General features: G+C 36.2%; 1 protein-coding gene across 1 annotated transcript in view; it reads right to left on the reverse strand.

Annotated features, from left to right (window-relative positions):
- The window catches only part of LOC129765350 (otoferlin-like), a 41553-nt gene that overhangs the window by 6784 nt on the left and 13177 nt on the right, over nt 1-21592 (reverse strand). The window contains exons 9-19 of the mRNA XM_055765557.1: nt 19720-19860; nt 13213-13548; nt 12901-13158; nt 12382-12846; nt 6720-6904; nt 6437-6658; nt 6234-6379; nt 5712-6174; nt 5532-5652; nt 5154-5438; nt 4988-5088 (exon numbers count right to left, since the gene is read on the reverse strand). Of these exons, the coding sequence (XP_055621532.1) occupies nt 4988-5088; nt 5154-5438; nt 5532-5652; nt 5712-6174; nt 6234-6379; nt 6437-6658; nt 6720-6904; nt 12382-12846; nt 12901-13158; nt 13213-13548; nt 19720-19860 (2723 nt within the window). The remainder of the gene's footprint in view (nt 1-4987; nt 5089-5153; nt 5439-5531; nt 5653-5711; nt 6175-6233; nt 6380-6436; nt 6659-6719; nt 6905-12381; nt 12847-12900; nt 13159-13212; nt 13549-19719; nt 19861-21592) is intronic.

Genomic DNA, 21592 nt, shown 5'->3' on the forward strand with positions numbered 1-21592 from the left:
TACGTGAAGGACCGTTGCTATGTTAATAAGCCACAAAATTTGGGGGAACTTAAAGAAGAAATAACTCCGATTTTCAACAGCATCGAAGTCGTAATGTTAGAGTTGTGCATGAAGAATTTTGTTCACCGTTGAAAACGCGTTATCGAAAAAAGTAGTGGTCACATCGAAAGTGTCCTAAAATAAGCTATATATTATTGTTTTTCCAAAATAAAAAAGGTTCACTTTTGTAGAAGTTACTAAAATTTATTGCGTGAGCGTTTAATCTGACAGACCCTGTAACATTTGCTAGAAAATCTTGAAGGCTAGTCCTGAAGGCTCATGCAGCCCTTATGCGGTGGGAACTGATAAATAAAAGGATAATCGTGACCAGATTCAGAACAAGAGTTAGAAACCTCATGGTGGTCCAGTGTTACGTGTCGATCGATGATTTACTTTTCCAATCAGTTGAACAGCGTGGTAAAAAAGATTCCGAAAGGTGTCACCAAAATTTACTTAGGCGACTTCAACCCGAAGGTTGATTTCAGCAACTAGAACCTAGACCGTGTTTTGAGACGCTAAGTGCAGGAAGAGGCTCCTTGATGTCCGCATCAAGCCGATATTGCATCTGATCAATGTCACGTTTAGCGACGCGAGGAGAATATCGGATGAACAATGGGCGAGCATCGAGAACACAGTTATCACCGCGAGTGATGAAACTCTCGTCACACCGTAAAGCAGGACGAGCAAATGGATCAAGGGTGAAACCTGAAGGAACGTCGACAAACGGAGAGACACGAAATCTGGAATTGTGAAGGTGCGACCCAGATCGGCTAATGTAGTTACCCGTCAACGATACACCGATCTGGAGAATGTGGTCAAACGGTCTTGTAGATAGGATAAGAAAGCCTACACGAACTCCCTGGCTGGGGAGGGATAAAGAGTTGCCGCCAATGGATATACCCCTTTGTTGTTGTAAGCCGCTGAAAGACAGAGCAGGTTAGCTATTGACAGATCGCACAGATCAGTCCATAACTATAGCAGGATGTCTCATCAACTTTTGGGCGAAATTTGGGAAAACACGACTTTTTCGGTCGACATCATGTTGCTTCGTATAACTTTCAAAATAATCTGTGATCTCTTCACAGAGTATTTTGTCTGACTCGATCTGATCCAGGAGTAAACTTTCTGACTCTCTGACGACAGCGAGCCGGGTTCCGCGTCAGCCGTTCATGGGTGGATCACATAATTATCATATTAGAACAAGTCAACGAGTTCCAGGACTCTCTTCTACTGGTGTTCGTTGATTTTGAAGAAGCGTTTGACCGATTCAATCATGGAAACAAACAGACCACACTCAGACGTAGAGGAATCCCAAAAATGCTCATTCGTCTCATCGAAGCTAATGGGGATCGAGGCATTCTCGTGTAAAATTCTGCACGACTGTGTCTTGTGTACCATATTATCAAAATATCTGAGCTTGACCAGATCGAACCGACGATTACAATGGAATCCTTTAACCATGGAACAACTGAAAGATGTTGACCTGGTCGACGACATTGCCCTGCTCGATCAGCGAGGATCAGCTGATATACAGAGCAAGCTTGATTACCTTTACGGAAGCACCAATGCAGCAGGTTTCACTGTCAGCGTTGCAAAGACCAAGTCGATGGAGGTAAATACGAGCAATCACTCCAGTTTCACGGTGTCGCGGCAACAGATTGGGAATGGCAATAGAATATAATATCTTGGTAGTCAGTTTATGTCAGGTGGTAGTACCAATACATATATAGCCACAAGGACCACGTTGGTCGCTTCTTGATCGGCACACATCTCGACGGATGAGAAATGATGCGCAATCTGTAACGCGTCAAGTTGGAGGGCAATTCATAATCGGTACACGTCTCGACGGGTAAACGGATACTTGTACGAAAGATGTATGACGAACTTCATGCCAACTCGACTGGCCGTTGGCAGCACCATCTCTGATAGCAGTGAAACGTTGTGGGTGTAAAGACATTTATAACATAAAAACTATGATACCTACAAAATGCATGTCAAAGGATGAAATGTAGGAAATTGTTTAAATTTTTATGAAAAAATATTAAAAAAAATTGCCGAAAAAAAAGTTTTTTCAAAAATTAAAATTCATTTTTCTCAAAAACGTATATTCCCAAAAGCCCTTAAAAATTCCAATCATACATCGGAAAATGGGTACTTTTACAGGGAAAAAGTTTTTCTAACAACTTTTTTATATTTTCTTTGAAAAAAATACAACTAATCCTAATTTTGTTTAAAGTCAAGATAGCGATATAGTGTATTCGACAAAGTTTTAGATCTTATTAAAATGTGAACTTTTGTCGAAGACGTCAACTTTCTATCTGTTATAGTTTTTGGAATATGAGTCATTTTTGTATGAAGACTCCTGAAAAAAATATTTTTTTTTGTTCGTAACATTTTTGTGTATAAATTCTCACGTTTGACATGCTTTTGACATGTTTTCAAATAGAGACAATCTAGCAGAGCATGTGAATTGCGATAATTTATACATAAAAATGTTACGAATTAAACATTAATAGTGTTTTTTCAAAGAAAAAAATGAAAAAAATTGTTGTTCGAAGAACTATTTACATGTAAATGTGGCCATCGTCCGATGTAATTTTTTTCAGAATTTTAAAAGCATATGTTTTCGAGAAAAATGAATTTTAATTTTCAAAATATTTTTTTTTCAATGAAATTTTTTTCCAAAAAATTATTTGATAATTTTTAATGAAAACTTAAGTAATTTCAGCGAAACATTATTTCTTAACAAAAGTTTATATTTTAACAAGATCTAAAACTTTGTCGAATACACTATATCGCTATCTTGACTTAAAACAAAATTAGGATAAGTTTTTTTTTTCAAAGAAAACATGAAAAAGTTGTTGTTCTCCTAAGACAAGTTGGCATGAAATTTGTCGTATGCGGTATGCAGAGAAAAAATAAGTAGATGGAAAATGTTGAGAAAAAAGGAGTATTTTGCGGGCACAACGCAAAAACTGCTGGTGTTCGTTAAGGAGGTATTGTAGTGTAGAGACGCGAATTTCGGATGTTCTTTCGAGCTCCGTAAAAATTAAACAAAGAATATTTAATATAGGAGCGATTGTATCCATATAAATTCGTCACGGATCGGTTCGGTAGAACTTGAGATATCGTTTACACCAGTTTGAAAAAACTAGTTTCGTAAAAACACGTTTGAAGTTCATTGTTATGGCCGTGCTAGGTTAAATACCGCATCACTAAAATGGCTCTAACTCGGTAAATAATAGGATTTTCGATAAGTCCTTTCTAGGGTATATTTTTGAAGTTTCTAGACTAGAATACTGTTTTAATGATTGCCCACGATACATCATCCACACTTGGTGGCTAGACAATCGGGTTTCTAACACGGATCTCTAAAGTTTGTGTCACCAAAGGTTGATTGGAACCGAAATCAATCGAAATTATCAAGTGAGAGTTTGTCGGAAATACTCTGATAAAGGGCGCAAATGTAATCTGCACACTACAGAGACAACGAAAAAAGGCAGACTCAGAGGCTCCTAGTCTGGCTACAATCGGCATGAAATGGAATCTGCTGTCTCTATGTGCACACAACTACTACTTACAACATGGGTTATGCAGAGTCATGGAAGTATCTCTAGTATATGGTGTCCATTTGGCGTGTATCAGACTCCTCCCTCACATCTCTCATGTGTATGTGATTCCTTCATTTTAATGTTTCATAAATCAGTTGATGTTTCATAAATCAATTGTAGTTGTAGGTGACCATCAATACGGCAGCTATAGTCAATAGTTATACTTGTTTGATAGTATAACTATTGACAATAGCTGCCGTATTGATGGTCACCTTATGTTCGATGAGTTTCATGAATTTTGAGCCACCCTGCACGTCAGTAGATCTGTTGCATGTCAAAATATAAATAAAACATAAATCGCTCTCTCGATAGCCTTTCGGCCGTAGTTCTGTGCGCATGGTATCTAAGGAATTTCTCGTTTATCCAATCTGATATATTCGACAAATCATCAGTTTGGACGACTGTTCACATATTCTAGGAGAAGTGAACAGATATTTTGTTCAATCTTAGCGATTAATTCACATAGAAATTACTTTGATGTTTGGGGGCAGAGTGGTCAGTGGTGGATAATGACTTACAATTTTCTGTTTACTAAGGCTGATATACCTTATCACATTCTGTGGCTTTGACCCAGGAAAAATATGCCACACCAACTAAACCATGCCTTTTTGTGCGAAACGGTATGTGTTTCTTGCCAAGTTTTTTGTGTATGAGAAAATGTAAATTACAACTTTAGGTGCATAGGCCAAGCTTATTTTATAAATGTACATATTATCTCAATAATGATTTAAACAAATTTGGACGAAAAAACGCATAAATCTGTCCCATTTAGCAAGACATATGCTAGTGACCACTTTGCCCCCACTAGGTGACCACTTTACCTCCAAGCAAAAAAAAGTTCGATTTTTCAACTTTTTTTTTCTAATGATGAAAAATGTACTATTTTGATTTTTTTATAGAAAAATTGCTTGCTATTTTGAACAAAAATGAGTTGAACTACAATACTCTTACAAAAACGGAGCTTGAAGCGGTATGTGGGAAATGGGCATAATCCTTAGGGTGTCCACTATGCCCCCACTTCCCCTATATGAAAACTGAATATTTTGAAAATAGACATTATTCGGAACATTCAGTGTGAATCTGTATTTTTTGTCGAAAGTCATCTAGCAAACGGATTTAAATTTAGTGATTTCGATTTGATATTCAATGCGCTCCATTCGAAACTGTTTAGAATCAAACTTTATTAAGATGCTCTAGTGTATTGAGTTCACTTTAATATTTTGAAGATACGAATTGAGTGATAGCAATTGCTTTGAGATGATAAAATAGAGAAATTTCGTAAGGAGTTTGTGAGAAGAATCATTACGAAATTATTAAAAACATTTGTTTCTACATACTCTGGCATAGCTAACGCTTGTGGGTATTTTCTTCCCTTCCCAGCTGGTCTCAATAGAGCCTCCTCCTCCGTTAGTACTTGCAGTTCAAGCTCAATCTTCCCCTACAAAACGAACAAACTTAAAACAATTCCCTACAAAAACAATTAATTAATTAATTGGTAATTACCGTCTGCACAATATCGCTGTCCATTTTTCCCACAATCGGAAACCATCCTCGAATCGAATCCTCTCGAAACAGATTGATATATCGTTGCTCCGAGACGGCCGGTAGGACACACTTGGAGGCTCTCGATGCTGGCTGTGGGAACCGCGTTAGATTGAGGTTCAATGTCCCCAGGAAATCATCGCGCGAAAAGAGATCATTATCCCACACCTGCACCGTTAGCAGCGGAGGAACTTTTTGTTCGGTTTCAAGTTGCTCGTAAAAACTTTTCTTGTGCGCTATTATCATCTTGGTCGAAAATTAAGGGAGTGAAAAGTCATAGTTATAACAATGATTATTAGATTCGTTCGTCGAAGTTGTTTAGGAAATATGATTGCTTACCATGGTTTCCGAGCTGGAATAATGGAATGGAAATATCATACGCCAGTTGAAGTTTCCCGTGCCATCGAGTGAGCGGTAATGGATATCAGTGAATTGAGCATCCTCGACGTCCTGAAGCCAACTAAGAATTATAGCTGAGTAGAGAGGGTTTAATGAGTTCAATGTGCGTTCGATAGTCACCACTTGATGTAGATGTCACTCATCTTCTTCCCAAAAATGTTCTTCTCATCCAAAATTACATCCTGAGTGTTCCAAACAATAACCCTCAGTTCGAATGGCTTCGGTGGATTGGGTGTGATGTCCACAAAATTTGGCGTCAAATGCGACGGATAAATTTCGATCCACAGTTGCAGTCTTCCTTGTTCTATCCCTGGATAATCCGGATGGAACAAGGGTCGGCTCTCCACGTGTTCCGGAATAAAATGCCGTCCTAGCACGGGTATTTGATGGAAGTTCTTCAACACTGTGAGTGCAAGTCGTTCTCTTAGATCTTCAGTGTTCGATATGACTGTATCGTCTCGCAGAGTAATTCCTGTCATATGGATAGTATTTCTCACGTAGGTCGGTTCGATTATACCGTTTTCGGTGCATATTTCATGCAATAGAACACTAGGCTTCTGTGGGTATCTCCACGCATTGTAACCTATTTGATATTTAATAAATATTTCTTCCGAATAAAGTATAGTTAATTAACATTACAACCTGAAAGATTATATTCTTGAGGCAATCCATAGCAAGCAAAGTGTTGAGTCCTGAAACGATCTTCGATGTCAATTGTCGTGGTTCCAATCAGGTCATCCAACGAACAAGTGTCTCGATCAATGACAGATATTTTTAACAAGTGATCTCTGGAATACGAAATATGAGTATTGGAACAGTCTTACAGTGAATTTTTAACTTCACACCTGGGTAGCTGACCATGCAAAACAAATCTTCGTCCGAACACAGGATTCGATCGGTCTTTAAAATAATTGGGTCGATCGGTAATTTTATCTTTTCCATACTCTAATTTGACGTAAGCATCAGATAAACTGAAAATGTCTCTTGATCGAAGGTTCAGAGCTTGCACAACATAAACGACAACGATTAGATTAGTTTCACCCATGATAGCTGGAATCGATAGTAGACTTTGGAAATGAAAACAAATATATAATGAAGAATCTTTTTGAGTAAAGAGATAAACATTACGGGATATTGGAAAGCGGATTCAATGCATCATCGGAGCGTCTGATGGTTACTTTGCATTTCAGCATTCCGTACGGCTTCGGCTGCTTCATTGGGTTATGTGTTATTTTTTTGACAAGGGGAAATGGCGCGCTCCAGTCGTGGAATTGTTCAAACTCTGGAACTTGTTCCAATTCACAAGAATAAATCTAGAACCAATGTCTGTGTTATGAAAACGAAGCAAATGTTCACTTATCAGCTACTATTCAGATTTACAATTAACTATGTTTGATATAGATTTAAATATAAAAAAATAGAGTTATGTCTGATTCTTATAGACTTGGAAATTACTGAGCCGATCGGCGTAATTTTTTTTTATGTGGGGGTTTTTGGGGCCGGGGAAGGTTATCTTAATGGTTTGAGACCCATCCTCCTATCTACGGGGGGGAGGGGGGCGTGAGCTGCCGTACAAATGAAACACAAACTCAAGAACTAATTGAGCAAATGGAGCCAAATTTGGCAAGTGAAGGTTTTAGGGGACAAGAAATGCTTCTATGGACTACTTGATGGGATCGTCCAATCTGACGAGCAATTTCTCTGATACCAACATTTTTCTTGGTGAAATGCATCGATTTGTCTTTCTTCTCTCTTCGTGAGCCATTTTCCCTTCGGCTTTTTTCCAGTTTTATTGATCAAAACAACTAAAACGACGGAAAATGCAACTGGTCCTATACAAACTTGACACTTAAAATATACAAAAATATTTGTTTACACTCAGCGCTCGCACACACACATGAAAATCATGCAGTGTATTGTGGTCACCAATACCAACATTCTAGTTCTATATATTGAATCATTCCAAGTGAAGGTTTTAGGGGACAAGGAATGCTTCTATGGAAGAATTTCATGCCAACTCGACTGGCCGTTGGCAGCACCATCCCAGGATAACAGTGAAGCGTTGTGGTTCTAAACACATGGGTCTTATGAGCAACTTTGCACACTTGAAATATTCAAATAGGAATTGGATTATGAAAAAAGCCAAAAAAAATTTCTTGATTTTTTACAAAAAAAATATAATTCACAAACCTACAAAGGTATTATACCTACGAAATTCTGCTCAAAGGAAGAGAATTGTTTTAATATTCATAAAAAAAATACCAAATTATTCTTTTTTTTTTCAATTCCGCTGAAGAAAAATATTTAAAAAATTTAAATTCCTTTTTCTAAAAATATAATTTTTAAAAATTCTCAAAAAATTTATATGAATAGTTCTTACAATTTCCAACAAGTCGTCCATAAATCGGAAGATAAGCACTTTTACAGGGAAAAGTTCTTCTAACAACAACTTTTTCATGTTTTCTTTGAAAAAAGTACAACTACAGGCAAACCTTTTTTTGTGCGGGGGATAGGGACCGCATAAAAAAATCGTGCAAAACTTCACCAGTAGCTTTAAAAAACAGTGTTCGGTACACATTTTGAAAAAAAAAATTTTGTGCGGTAGATAAGGACCACATAAAAAAAGTTTCCCCCAAGAAAATAACTGAAATCCACGCCGTTCACCGTTCAATTTCCTTTTGTTTCACTGCTTTACGATGGGACAGTTTGCCTCTTCGGTTGCGCGTGGCTGTTTCGTGCTTTAATTGCATGCCGAAACGTGATGCTGATAGATGTCATGTCATGCAAAAACTTAGAAAAACTTAGAGCATTTGATGGGAGGAGGAGAATGATTTCAGAAGTGGATAATTGAGACGCAAATATGCTTTTTTCGCACTGAAATGCATATAAACCATCGAAAAAAACTAAATGGACGATAACTTCGTCAAATATGCTTCTTTTCATATACCGCACAAACAAACCGCACAAGAACAGAAAACCGCACAAAAAAAATCTCGCACAAAAACAGGTTTTACTGTAATCCTAATTTTGTTTAAAATCAAGACAGCGTATTCGAGAAAGTTTTAGATCTCAATAGAAAATAAGAGAAAATAATGTTTTACTCGTAACATTTTTTGGGTGTAAATTCTCGCGTTAGATATGTTCTTGACATGTTCCTGAAAAGAAAAATGTTAGCAGAGCATATAAATCGTGATAATTTATACGAACTGAAAAATCTTTGAAAAATTACTATTAATGTTTGATTCGTAGCATTTTTATGTATAAACTAGCTGATCTGGCAAACTTCGTCCAGCCCAAAATTTATTTTTTGTTATCTATAATTTCAAACATTCACGTATTCTTACTAAGCGCACGTTCATAGGTCCATTCGCAGTACTGTTCATTGATTGACCTTATAATGGACCGAACATTATTTTTTACTTAAAAATTCCTAGACTTCTACCAAAACTCGTCATCATAATATCAGATTATTTTGAGACACAATTCTCGTTCAAGATTTTCAAACCACTTGCTAATAACATGTTTCTCCGTTACATGAAATAAATGTTTGTTACAAAAATATGGTGTAATAAAGACAGCCCTTAATCGCACAATTCCTTACTCGAGTTTTGCTCTTATCAACACATTTGGCGATCCCACCCTTTAGAGAAGGGGGGGGGGGGGCAGTGTCTATTCACCACAGGAACGTTTGGTGCCCACTAAAACAGGTGGGAGGAGTGTCTATTCACCATAGAAACGTTTCGTGTCCCCTAAAACCTCCACATGCCAAATTTAGTTCCGTTTGCTTGATTAGTTCTTGAGTTATGCAGAAATTTATGCTTCATTTGTGTGGCAGCCCTCACCCCTTGCGCCCTTTAGAGAAGGGGAGGAGTTTCTATTAACCATAGAAGCGTTTCGTGTCCCCTAAAACCTTCACATGCCAAATTTGGTTCCATTTGCTTGATTAGTTTTCGAGTTATGCAGAAATTTGTGTTCAATTTTTGAAATTGAATGTGGCAGCCCCACTTGGAAAGGGGAGGGGTCTCAAACTATCATAAGAACCTTTCTCGGCCTCAAAAACCCCTACATACAAATTTTCACATCAATCGGTTCAGTAAGTTCGAGTCCATAAGAATCAGAAAGACAGACAGGAAGAAAGACAGAAAGACAGACAGACAGAAATCCATTTCTTTATACATACACTAGTCAAAAAAAAAAAAAAAAATAGAGGAACAGAGCGCGTAGTCGGAAATTTTGAGTGATTTTTGACATGCTGTAACTTCGTGAAAAATCAACGCATATCGAAGGGATGCTCATCATTTTGAAGATATAACTTTCAGGCATGTTTTACGTACATATTTTTATCTTGGTGTGTAGGTGTGGTGGGCAACAATATCGGGAAGAAATGGAAAATAGATTTTTTATGTTTTTTCAAGAATATTCTGGACAAACATAATCTTTAGCTAACCAAATCAATAGCAAATCCAATTAACCTTATCAACCAGCTTTCATTTGGTTCCAAGAACGTTCATGTAGGACCATCCCACACAGAGATATTTCAATTGGGATGAAACATTACCCCTTCGTCTTCGTGATGAATAATTCAATAAATAACCATCGTACCGCAAGGATAGGATACTTTGTTACTTTGACGAAAAAAAAAATATTTTAATTGTTTACATGGATTTAAAAAAGTGCCAAAAACAGGATTTTTATAGTGCTTCACAAAATCCACTTTAATTCTGCAAATATCACAGTAAGTTCTAATGTTTGTAGACAAATTTTTAGCTTCGAAATGATGCGCATCCTTTCGATATGCGTTGATTTTTCACGAAGTTACAGCATGTTAAAAATCACTTAAAATTTCTGGCTTCGCACTCTGTTCTTCTATTTTTTTTTGTCGAGTGTAGATTATCGCAGTTTACATGTTCTGAAAACTTTTTTCTTTTTAGAATCATGTCAAGAACGCGAGAATTTACAAACAAAAATGTTTCGAGTGAGACATTGTTTTTGAGGAGTTTTCATACAAAAAAAGCCTTATATTCCACAAACTCGAAATCGAGAGTTGACGTCTTCGACAGTAGTTCATATTTTAATAAGATCTTAAACTTCGTCGTATACACTATATCGCTATCTTGATTTTAAACAAGTTTAGGAATAGTTGTCATTTTTTCAAAGAAACCATGAAAAAGTTGTTGTTAGAAAATAATACACAAGCAGTGTTGCCACACATACAGATTTATCTGGAAAGGTACAGATTTTTTCGTTATTGTTGGGAAAAATTCTGTACGGTACAGACTACAGATTTTCGTCAAAAAGTACAGATTGGTACCGATTTTTTCCACGTGTGAAATTTCTTACATTTGAACAAAACAACATTAAGGTACATGACGGCTTTTACTCCGCAGTATCGCTAGGTGCTGCTGATCATAAAAGCATTTACAATGTAATGATTCATCAGTTTCATAAGGACAGAATTCCTCACAAGGAGCGTCTGAAAGGACTCGCGTCGGACGATGCGACGTATGTTTTGCCCCAGTTTAACAGATTGAATTTTTTGTTCCAGGTTGAAAATCCCGAATTCACGATGCTGAAGAGCTGAAGGATTTTCATTTGATAATTCTCCCTAATATCTGCGAGAAGTCTTGCGCTGTTTAAATGTCTAATGCTACAAATTTGAAGATCATTTGAAAAGCGTCAAGAATTTCTATTTTGTAATAGCAACAGGAGAAATTATCAGAATAATGGACAGCGAAAGGCAGATCATTTTTAAGGATATTTATAGCGGTTTATTCGTGGAGCTGATCAAACAAATGAGAAAAAAGATTCGATTTCGATAATCCGACGCTCAAGGCTGTGGCTATGTTAAATCCCAGAAACTATCCCAATTTGATAAGCATTAACGTTGTGTTAGAAGCGTGTTCCCGGTTCTACAATGGGAGTATAGATATGCCGTGCCATAAAATAAAATTACTTCGTAAGGAAATCACAGTTTCAGAAAACATACATGTGCAGGATTGATGGACAAAAATTGGATGTCTAAAAAGAGGCGATGTCGATGTCCTGTTTGTTACGTTCTCACTATGCCTCACCCTTCGAAAACTGTCGAGCGATTTTTTTCTGAACATAATCAGAACAAAGATAAGTTTCGAAATCGACTCAGCAACGATACGATGAACGCTATTTTGGGTTTAAAAGATTTGATTAAACATCGTGGCGGCAGCACGAAAACTTTAACAAATGATAGTATGCAATCTAGATTCAGAAAAAATATGTATGATCATCATGAAACACATGAATGACTCGCAAATGTAAGTGTAGTATTAGTAGTGAATAAATGAGTATTTTATTCATGCTTATAACTTAGTTTTTTCTCTACAACAAATATTTTAGATGGTACAGATTTTTGTAAAAAAAGTACAGATGGGAAAGATTTTTAAACCCTCTGGAACAGATTAAAATGTGGCAACACTGCCCACAAGGTTTCACTGTTATTTGAGATGGTGCTGCCAATTCCAAAGACGAGTTGACATGAAATTCGTCAAATAATGTCGTGCAAAACAAAGATACTAACATTTCGGATTGTATCAATTTTCTTTACAATTGCATTGAAATCTTGTTTGAAGCGTTTGTTTGAATCGATGTACGATTCCTCCGCTGGCCAAGTAAAAGTAAAATGAAGCAGTGCCACCCACCATAAACACTATTATATTCGGAACAGAACCAAACATGGTCTATAATCTATTGTCATGCTTAATTCAATTCATTTGATTAATATCAATCAGTAAATTGATACAGCGTGGAAAATTACCTTCAATTTGTGTTTATAATCGGACGGTTGGGGACTGCAGCTATTGTAAAACTTTGTCCACCACGTGTACTCCGTCTCCTGGGAGCCACGTCTTCTGGTTGCAATCCTATCAGGTGAACTCTTGATACCTTCGATTGCAGTTTTGACATTGCGAGCAATTCTACCTTTGATGGTCGAAATAGTGAACAGAAAATTGCGGTTTGTTGTGGATATGTTTTCACCAGTCGCAATCAGTGGCTCTTCTTCGGCACTATGAAACGTGTTCATTGATAAGCTGCTTCGATGGTCTTGTCGCCATGGGGTTTGTATTAAATACTTTTCAATCAACTTAACATTATCTGCTCTGAACATTGTTTCGGGTTTTTCGAAAATGCTAGCGCCCATTACTCTGTTTTCTCGCATCCTAGAGCAATCAATGAGCTGTACGACAATTGGCGGCCAATATTCAAACTTTTCAGGAAGCATCTGAAGAAAAACATAATAAGGTTCACAATCTGTTTGTCACACTTAGAATAATACCAATTTTGCAGTCGAATAAACGTCCATAAAGTTTATTGAGTTCCCAGAATGACGGCAAGATAATCCACTCATTAATGTCAATTCCCCGAAGATCAATTGTACACGAAATTTACCCATATTACTTGAAGATATATTGCTCATGCTTCTCAAACCAGCAAACAACACCTCTATTGTGAACGTTTCCATGGCAGGGCAAATACTTGCGGGAATTCCTTGAATTAGTTCTGCTGTTGCTTTTTCCGAGTCCCCATTTGGAGTCTAAAAGTGATACGAGTTAAACTATTTGATTATTCACCCAACTGCTTTCCGCACTATCTGAATCGACATCAATACGTCCGCCATACGTTGCCCATTCCGAAAAACTCCCACCCAGCGGAGAATGCTATCCTTGCGGTGGTCAAATTTCTTCCACAGGTTATCGGCCGACTTTTGCTCCCATTGCCGGAGAACCGGTTCGCCCCTTTGCTCGTTTGTCAACTTATCGCCGCCTCGCCCGTCATCGTTTAATAAAAATTGATCCCTCTGAGACGGAACAATGTGTACGGTTTGGGGCTGGCTGACCTGGTGAGGTGGTTCGATTGTTGTTGCCTTCAGGAGATTACATTTCACATGCCCAATGCCGACTATTTCGTTTGTTCGCTGAGAAAACTTAACAAAAGAATGGCGCTTTAGAAGGCAAAGCCAGATTAGTTTTATTTTTCTCACCACCTGGGAACAGAGAAAAAAACATTCCTGGAAAAAGTTCTAGTCACTTGAATTCCGAAATCCCTATTTTCCGATAGTTATGCGAGATGAATGCAAAGAGAAAAGAAAACTTGGACACCCAAATTGAAAATTTTTAGTTATTGATTACATTTGGTTAAGCATTATGTAAGCTACATATTACATTTATCAGATTTGGAAAATCACGCATACAGCAGGAATAATCGATCGAAATCATTATGATTGATCAACGAAACCCCCTCATAGAGCGGACCATGTATCATTTACCATGGCGAAATGGCTCTATATTAGGGATGGCCAAACGGTAGTCCGCGGTCTACCGGTCGCCCGCGTAGGTATTCCTAGGCGCCCGCCAGCTGGTCTAGGATAGTGTCACATCCAAACGCAATGGATTAAATATATAATCCCACCTTTTGTCGTGAATATTTTATAAGGTGTTTATGCTGACCTTAGTATAAAACATATCAGTCGTAAGAGTAGATTTTTCTTCATTAAAGTTTCCGTTCTAATATTTTCTTTCAGATTGTTAGTTATTGAATATCCAGTTGTTCGATAATATATCCAGCTCCAGGAATATCATTGTTAAGCGACCCATTGAAAATGCTGTATACATCCGGCATAAGGTTTCGAAAATCAAAAAAAAACTTAATTTTTGGAGAAAACTTCGCCTTCCAAGACTACGAATGCGAGTTTTAATGCATTATTGTTGTTTTAATTTTAAAACTATGATAAGTAATGTGAATTAATTGTGCAGATTTCTTTCAAGAAATATAGCCATGAATAGAGCAATAGTGATGAATGAGAAATTAGAAATTTCTAAAATTAAATGTTGATTATGTAATTCTAGGTGAACAGAACTTTGCTGGTTAGCTGTATTTCACTGTTATAGATACAGTCGGGTGAAAGTTGTCGGCATAATTTTTCGAGCTGTTTGGTTCGCTTGTGGTATTTCTGGTGTTTTATGAAATTTGTCGACGTTCGAGAAAGAACTCGACTCGATAAGATTCTATCGATTCACAAAATACAAAAGTTTGTTCGGCGTGATAGTTATAGGGATCGAATCGACCGTTCGATTGTATTTACATAATAGGGTCCAATATTTCCGATAGAGGCTGCTTATACCTCTAGGCAATTGAGGGATACATTAATCATCTTGAGTGAATTTTTATGGAAAATAAATGCTTTGTATGTTCATAAATGACAATTTCAGGCCCTATTATAGAAATCGAATCGAGGATTCGATACAATCACTATCACTATCACACCGAGTAAAATCTGAAATTATAGAAATCGAGGAAAACAGCTTTTTTTTGAGACATCTGCTATTAAAATTTTAAATATCTGTATTTTCAAAAGTGTTAATATGGTTATGTTTTGGAGAAAACCGATATTCCCTCAACGAATAAAGCTTAATAGACGTAAGGCATGCCTTATTTCATGTGCTATAAAAACGACAGCATGGAACATTTTGCTTTACAAAAAAAAAAAATAGTTGGAAAACGAACTTTTTCATGTATTTTTATAACTGCAATCTATGAAATTCCGTAAGAGTCACTATGAATTTAATGTTTTTTTTAGCAAAACCATTTTTTGTATGTAATTCATTCAAGCATGAAATAACGAGTGGTTAGAGCTTAGAACTAGCATTTGTGAACATGGTTCAATCAGATTTTCATTCCCTGCTTTATGCTATATTACGCCAATTTGCGTGATTTAGTAACATTCTTTTATTGTAGCGGCGTCAATTGCTTTATTTTATTGGGGCCACCAACTGTGGCTAAATTCACGCTTGTTGTGTGTTAGTGTTTTGTTTACCTTTCTCCTCATGTCAATTGAAACCTGTAATTTAAAGATAAAACATTATTGTTTTGCTGAACATTTCAGCTTTAGCATAAAGCTCCTCACTAACTGACTGGGACTGACCGTTACAAAATTAGAAAATAATAATGCATACGGTTTGTTTTCGGATGTTTTACAAAATCTGACTACTATTTTCTATTCATGCAATAAGTATCCTTGGAAGTTGAGACCGATACTGATATTGTGCAAACGCGGGTTGTGATGCGGGTTGAATGGATAGCGCAGCAATAAAAATTCGGGGATCAACGTGTTAACCCTCCTATACTCGGGCGCACAGTCTCACAGACAGACCAAATTTTGTTCTGAGGAGGCTGAATTAAAAGACTTCAATGGAATGATGAAGTTGATGACAAAGTATTTTCTGGAGTTTTTTTTTAAATTTAATTATAACTTTTACTACTTTAAATAAATACAAATAACGCCTATAAATACACAATAGACGAATTTCATGCCAACTCGACTGCCCGTTGGCAGCACCATTTCAGATAGCAGTGAAACGTTGTGGGTGTAAAGACATGGGTCATTTATTAGACCACTTTTTGGAAAAAGCCAATTTTAAAAAATTTTTTTACAATAATTTATAACATAAAAACTATGACACCTACAAAATTCATGTCAAAGGATAAAATGTAGGAAATTGTTCAAATTTTCACAAAAAAATTTTTTGGAAAAAAAATTCGCTAACAAAAAAGTTATTTTAAAAATTAAAATTCATTTTTCTCAAAAAAGTATTTTTTTAAAATTCCCAAAAATATATATATGAATAGTCTTTAAAATTTTCAACAAGTCGTTCATACATCGGATTTATAATAATAAACTTATAAATTATAAATTCTTTTTCGAATATTTCAAGTATGCAAAGTTGCTTAAATGACCCATGTCTTTACACCCACAACGTTTCATTGCTATCTGAGATGGTGCTGCCAACTCCTAAGACGAGTTGGCATGGAATTCGACAATAGCTAAATTACAGAGACAAGCCTGTGATACCGTGCGCGAGTATATGGGTTATGATTTTACGCGCAAGTACAGGAAGCTTAAAACTTTGTTTTATTCTCTAGTATTACATTCATTTTCTAAGGACTTTTTGATACAGACAACGTTGTTAGACCGCCGCCTAACATTTGAACAATTAGTCGCCCGTAATGCCCAAAAGTTTGGCCACCCCTACTCTGTGAAGACAGAGTGGACCATGTATCCATCATTTGTATGTTGAATTTAAACAATTTTCAAGCGCCGAATTCAAACCAACTAAACTTTTTCTTGAAGCTAATAGGTAGCTTGTTGAAATGTGATTGAATCCGTTAGTGTAAAATGTGCACATTCTGAGTATATTAACCCTTTGCGGTCGTATTATTTTTTATACGGGTGTCGTACTGGTCGGTGTTATTTCCCCTTGAAAGAGCATGTTTTATTGCATGTATCGTATAAGTTTATAAAGATTAGTAATATATGTTTATTTCTTGTAAAATTTAGATTATTATTTACTGAACGATGTGTTTTGATGTGTTTTTATATAAACCAAATAAATAATTCACCTTCGTGTATATGACACTAGAATCTTTCATATAGTAATATATAATAAAAATTTGGTTTGCTTACGTAAATGGTACCGCCTCGTTTAATTCTTTTTACTATAGTTATTTTGTCAGATGTATCGTAGCTACTCAGCATCGTGACTATCCTCTTATCTTCCCACGCTAATAATCTTTTATTTATATTGATTACCGTCATCTATAATTCATAGAAGCTCCATACTATCTAACTAGACACTACGATTGGTTTAGAAAAAGTGCAAACTAATACATCGTTGCATAAAGTATAATATTATCATGATTCCTTGCTGTGGTGGCTGAGAGCAGACAAACGACCAGAACGGTAAAAAAGGCTTGGTGGCTGAGAACAGACAAGCGACCGCAAAGAGTTAAAAATTAACTCTTTGTGGTCGTTTGTATGCTCTCAGCCACCACAGCAAGAAACCATGCTAATATTATATTTTATTCAACTAATTATCAGTTTATGCTTTTAACAAAGTTTGATGTCTAGTGAACCTGTTCACGAATTAATACGGTGCTCCTATGAGTAATATATAACGGTACAAACAAAGTAGTCACCCACACAAGACAACGCAGAATGCGTTGAATGCATAGGAATGTGGGACAAAAATCATAACAGCAGAGTTTTGCATTGTAGCACTTTGGTGTGATCGAAAAGACTGTTCATAACTACTGTTTGCATATATGTCTCATGTTGTTCGAGTAATCGCATAAGTGTCTCAAGCGACAAAATCTTCGTTCATCTAAAGTGAAAAGTTCTGATCATTTCGGATACGTAGAGATCATTTTTTGAGTAACTACTGGTTTAAATTTTGTTGAAGTAGTTGTTTTCAAAAAGCAGAATAATTGGTTGCATAAGTGTCTTATGCCATCTGAATAATCTCATGTAAAAAAAGTTTGTTTGTTAAAAGTGAAAAGTGTCTCATATCCAACGGATAATTAAAATAAAATAATGTATTGATTATACATCATATGATTTACCCTTGGAGACTGTTTCTAAAGATTTCACACGAAGAGGAAATATAAAATATAATTTTAATTTAAAAAACATCACATTAAAACACATTGTTAAGTTAATACATATGAGGGGCTTAGAATGAAAGGGGTGTAAGTGATTTGATCGATTTCTCTACATCGACTCTCTCTTTTGGTCATAACTTAGCTGCAAATACATTCCCAGCTGTAATTGACAATGTGGAAGATAGGTCAGAACCTCATCTATCGGATACTATAGCAAACTTAAATTGGAACGTTTTTGCAGTTGATGAAGAGAAATCGAGCAAGTCACTTACACCCCTTGCATTCTAAGCCCCTCATATATATAGTTCACAAAAAAAAATATTTTTCATAATCTTGCATGTATTACTGCTTTTTCAAGGAAATATAATTCCGACCAGTACGACACCCATGCCTAAATTTAATACGATCGCAAAGGGTTAAACTTGGTCCAGTCTGACTGAAAGGATCAGTGAAAAATGCTGGTCTTCAGTGTGAATAATCGCAACATGTACTATTTCAGAGTGCGGTTTAGACTGGAGCAAGCAAACCATTTGTCATGACAATTGTCATGCGTAATGCGAAAACAGAATAGAAACATACGATATGAGGCATGATGTCGACGCCAACCTCTCTCAGTTTCTATTCTGTTTTCGCATTTTCGCATGACAATTGTCATGACAAATGGTTTGCTTGGACTGGAGTGATGACAATGAATTCGAAATTGACGATTCTATTGACGAATACTGCCTAAGATGATTGAAAATGGGAAGTTTAAGCCTTAACATGTTTGTCGTGGAATCATAGTCATGACTAGATGGCAGAGACTATTTTGCTAAACGCGATCAAATGTTTATGCAGTTTCTACCTCACACTCTTATTTTCATAACAGAATGGCACACTTTGACGCACAACTATTAATTGATTGAGAAATATTTCGAAATTGTTCAGTCATAGTGAACTAAATCTTCAAAAATTCTTCATTTGGTTCAGTCAGAGTGGACCATGTACGTATAGGCAGCCAAAGAAGTGCCTTTTTTGGGATACTTGATGTTTTTTATAATTATCATACGTCAAAGTATTGAGAGTAGCTAACATTTCTGAGAACATTATTGAACGAAAAAAAAAAATGCTTTGAAAATTGCAGAGTACTGAACTTCAAGTTCGTTTTTCTCGAAAACATAAAAATGTCACATGGTCCGGTCTGACTTAACACCGATCAATTGGCAGTTGCATTTGCAGGGATTGAAAACAATCAGGACAAACCAGGAGCACTAGGGTGCTAATGTCGTTTAAATTACAATTTCACTGTTCTTTTCGCGCCATCTAACAACCAATTTGGACAGAATCTAGTGGTCTAAACACGCACATGGAAATCGTACAGTAAGGATGAGTTACAGAGGATGTTGGCTCATTGGACGATCAAAAGTGCAGGAAATGAATTTTGGGCAGCTCTCTGGTCCAAGGTTCCAGAAAGCAACAGACCGAGGAGATATCCCAAACAAACTTAAGTTCGTTTTTGAAAAATAGAGATTTTTGTTATAGTGTTTCCCGAATATGATGCTGCATATTCCACGAATGACTCACAATTTTGTCAAACCTAAATCGAGGTAATTCCACCGAAATTTTATGAATCCGGACTGTCAATGACTAGAGCTTTTATTACGCCTCAAGTATCACTCACCTTTCTTCGCTCGTCTTCATCCAATAATAGCAGCATCACTGTAAGTTCATCATCGGGGACCCATTCATTGTAATTCAGCAGTTTCACATTGTGGAATTCGATTGCTTCATTCCACAGGGGAGACAAAGTTTGAGTCATAACCTATCGTGGAACATATAAAAAAAAGTTCGGGTCATAATATTTTTCAGAATAAAGGTTGTCCAAATTATTGGCAACATTTTGATGTAGGACTATGTTTTCCATTTCAGTATAAGAAATAACACGAAATCGTAGAATACGCATGTAAGGGACAACTTTAGGGGAGTTGGGGGTTACGAGAAAGTTCACACTTGTTCTTGATGAGGGAAGATGGGGTATAGACAATGTCCACGTTAAATAAACCTTTGTGAAAAACACATTCACATGTATATCCGAAAAATAAATAAAATCCGTTCTAAATTTGGATTTATAAACTTTCTTGCAATCACGAACATTACATAATCATCGAACTTTTATAGTTTTGGACTATACATGTCTAAAACTCGTTCTAAATTTTGATAAAAATGCTCAATACCTATAATTCCATTCGACAGCTATCAGAATTTTTGATTAAACAGTACTCTCTCATTATAGTGTACGTAAACTTTTCAGAAGTAAAAAAAAAAATATAAAATATAAAATTTTAATATAAACTTCCTAGTACTTCTACCAAAACCCGTCGTTTTAAAATTCTCCTATTATATTCACAATTCTCGTTCAAGATTCTTCAATCACTTGCAAATTACATGTTTCTTCGTTACATGGAATACATGTTTGATATAAAAATATAATTCAACAAAGACACCTCAAATCGGGCGATTCCTTTCTCGAGTTTTGTGCTTACCACCACATTTGGCGATCCATTTTTATGAACTAACTACGCTTATCATGATGTAATTGTAGAACATATGGGAATTAAATTCACCGAATTTTCCCATTCCTCTCCAGTGTTTTCCGAAAATTTTCAATTGTTGTTGGTTGAAATATGTGTGATATTTTTATGGGACACTCCTTTCCCTTCCAGAGGACGGAGGATACCATCATATGATCATTCATTGTACTGTAAAATCCTCACATTCCAATTTTGGTTCCATTTGTTTGATTAGTTCTCGAGTTATGCAGAAATTTGAGTTCCATTTGTACGGCAGCTTCCCCCTTCGAGAGGGAGAGGAGTGTCGAACCACCATAGAAACATTTACTGTTCCCTAAAACTCTCATAATGAAATTTGGTTTTTGGTTGCTTAATTAGTTCTCGAGTTATGCAAAAATTTGTATTTCATTTGTATAGCCTTAGAGAGAGGGAAGGAGTGTCGAACCACCATTGAAACATTTCGTTCCCCCTAAAACCTTTACATGCCAAATTTGGTTTTGTTTACATGATTAGTTCTTGAGTTATGCAAACCCTTCCCCCCTCCTTTGAGAAGGGGGACGAGTGTAAAATCACCATAAAAACTTTTATTACCACCCAAAACCTCCATATACCAAACTTTGTGTTTCATTTATATGGCATAATCAGAGATGTGATTTTTTTTTTCGTTTTCATGTTATGAATTTTCAAAGTCAACCGACGGTTCGAAAAATCATGTTTTGCGTTTTCTTCCCAAAAATGACTTTTTAATAGAATCATAACTTTCTGAACTGTTTTCATTATACATTATATATGTATGTATATAGTATGAACTGAATTCAGATAATCAACATAGAAGCCAATGAGCTCTTTCTTGAAAAAATATTACACTTGCGAAAAAATTGGATTGTAGTCGCATAGATCTAGTCTAGTTGCATAGGAATATCGAGCAAAGACTAAAAACAAGTTGAGTTTTGGATATATTATGTATAGCAACCTCAGCTTTCA

This window comes from Toxorhynchites rutilus, chromosome 2 (assembly GCF_029784135.1).
Source record: "Toxorhynchites rutilus septentrionalis strain SRP chromosome 2, ASM2978413v1, whole genome shotgun sequence".
NCBI classification, from domain to species: domain Eukaryota; kingdom Metazoa; phylum Arthropoda; class Insecta; order Diptera; family Culicidae; genus Toxorhynchites; species Toxorhynchites rutilus.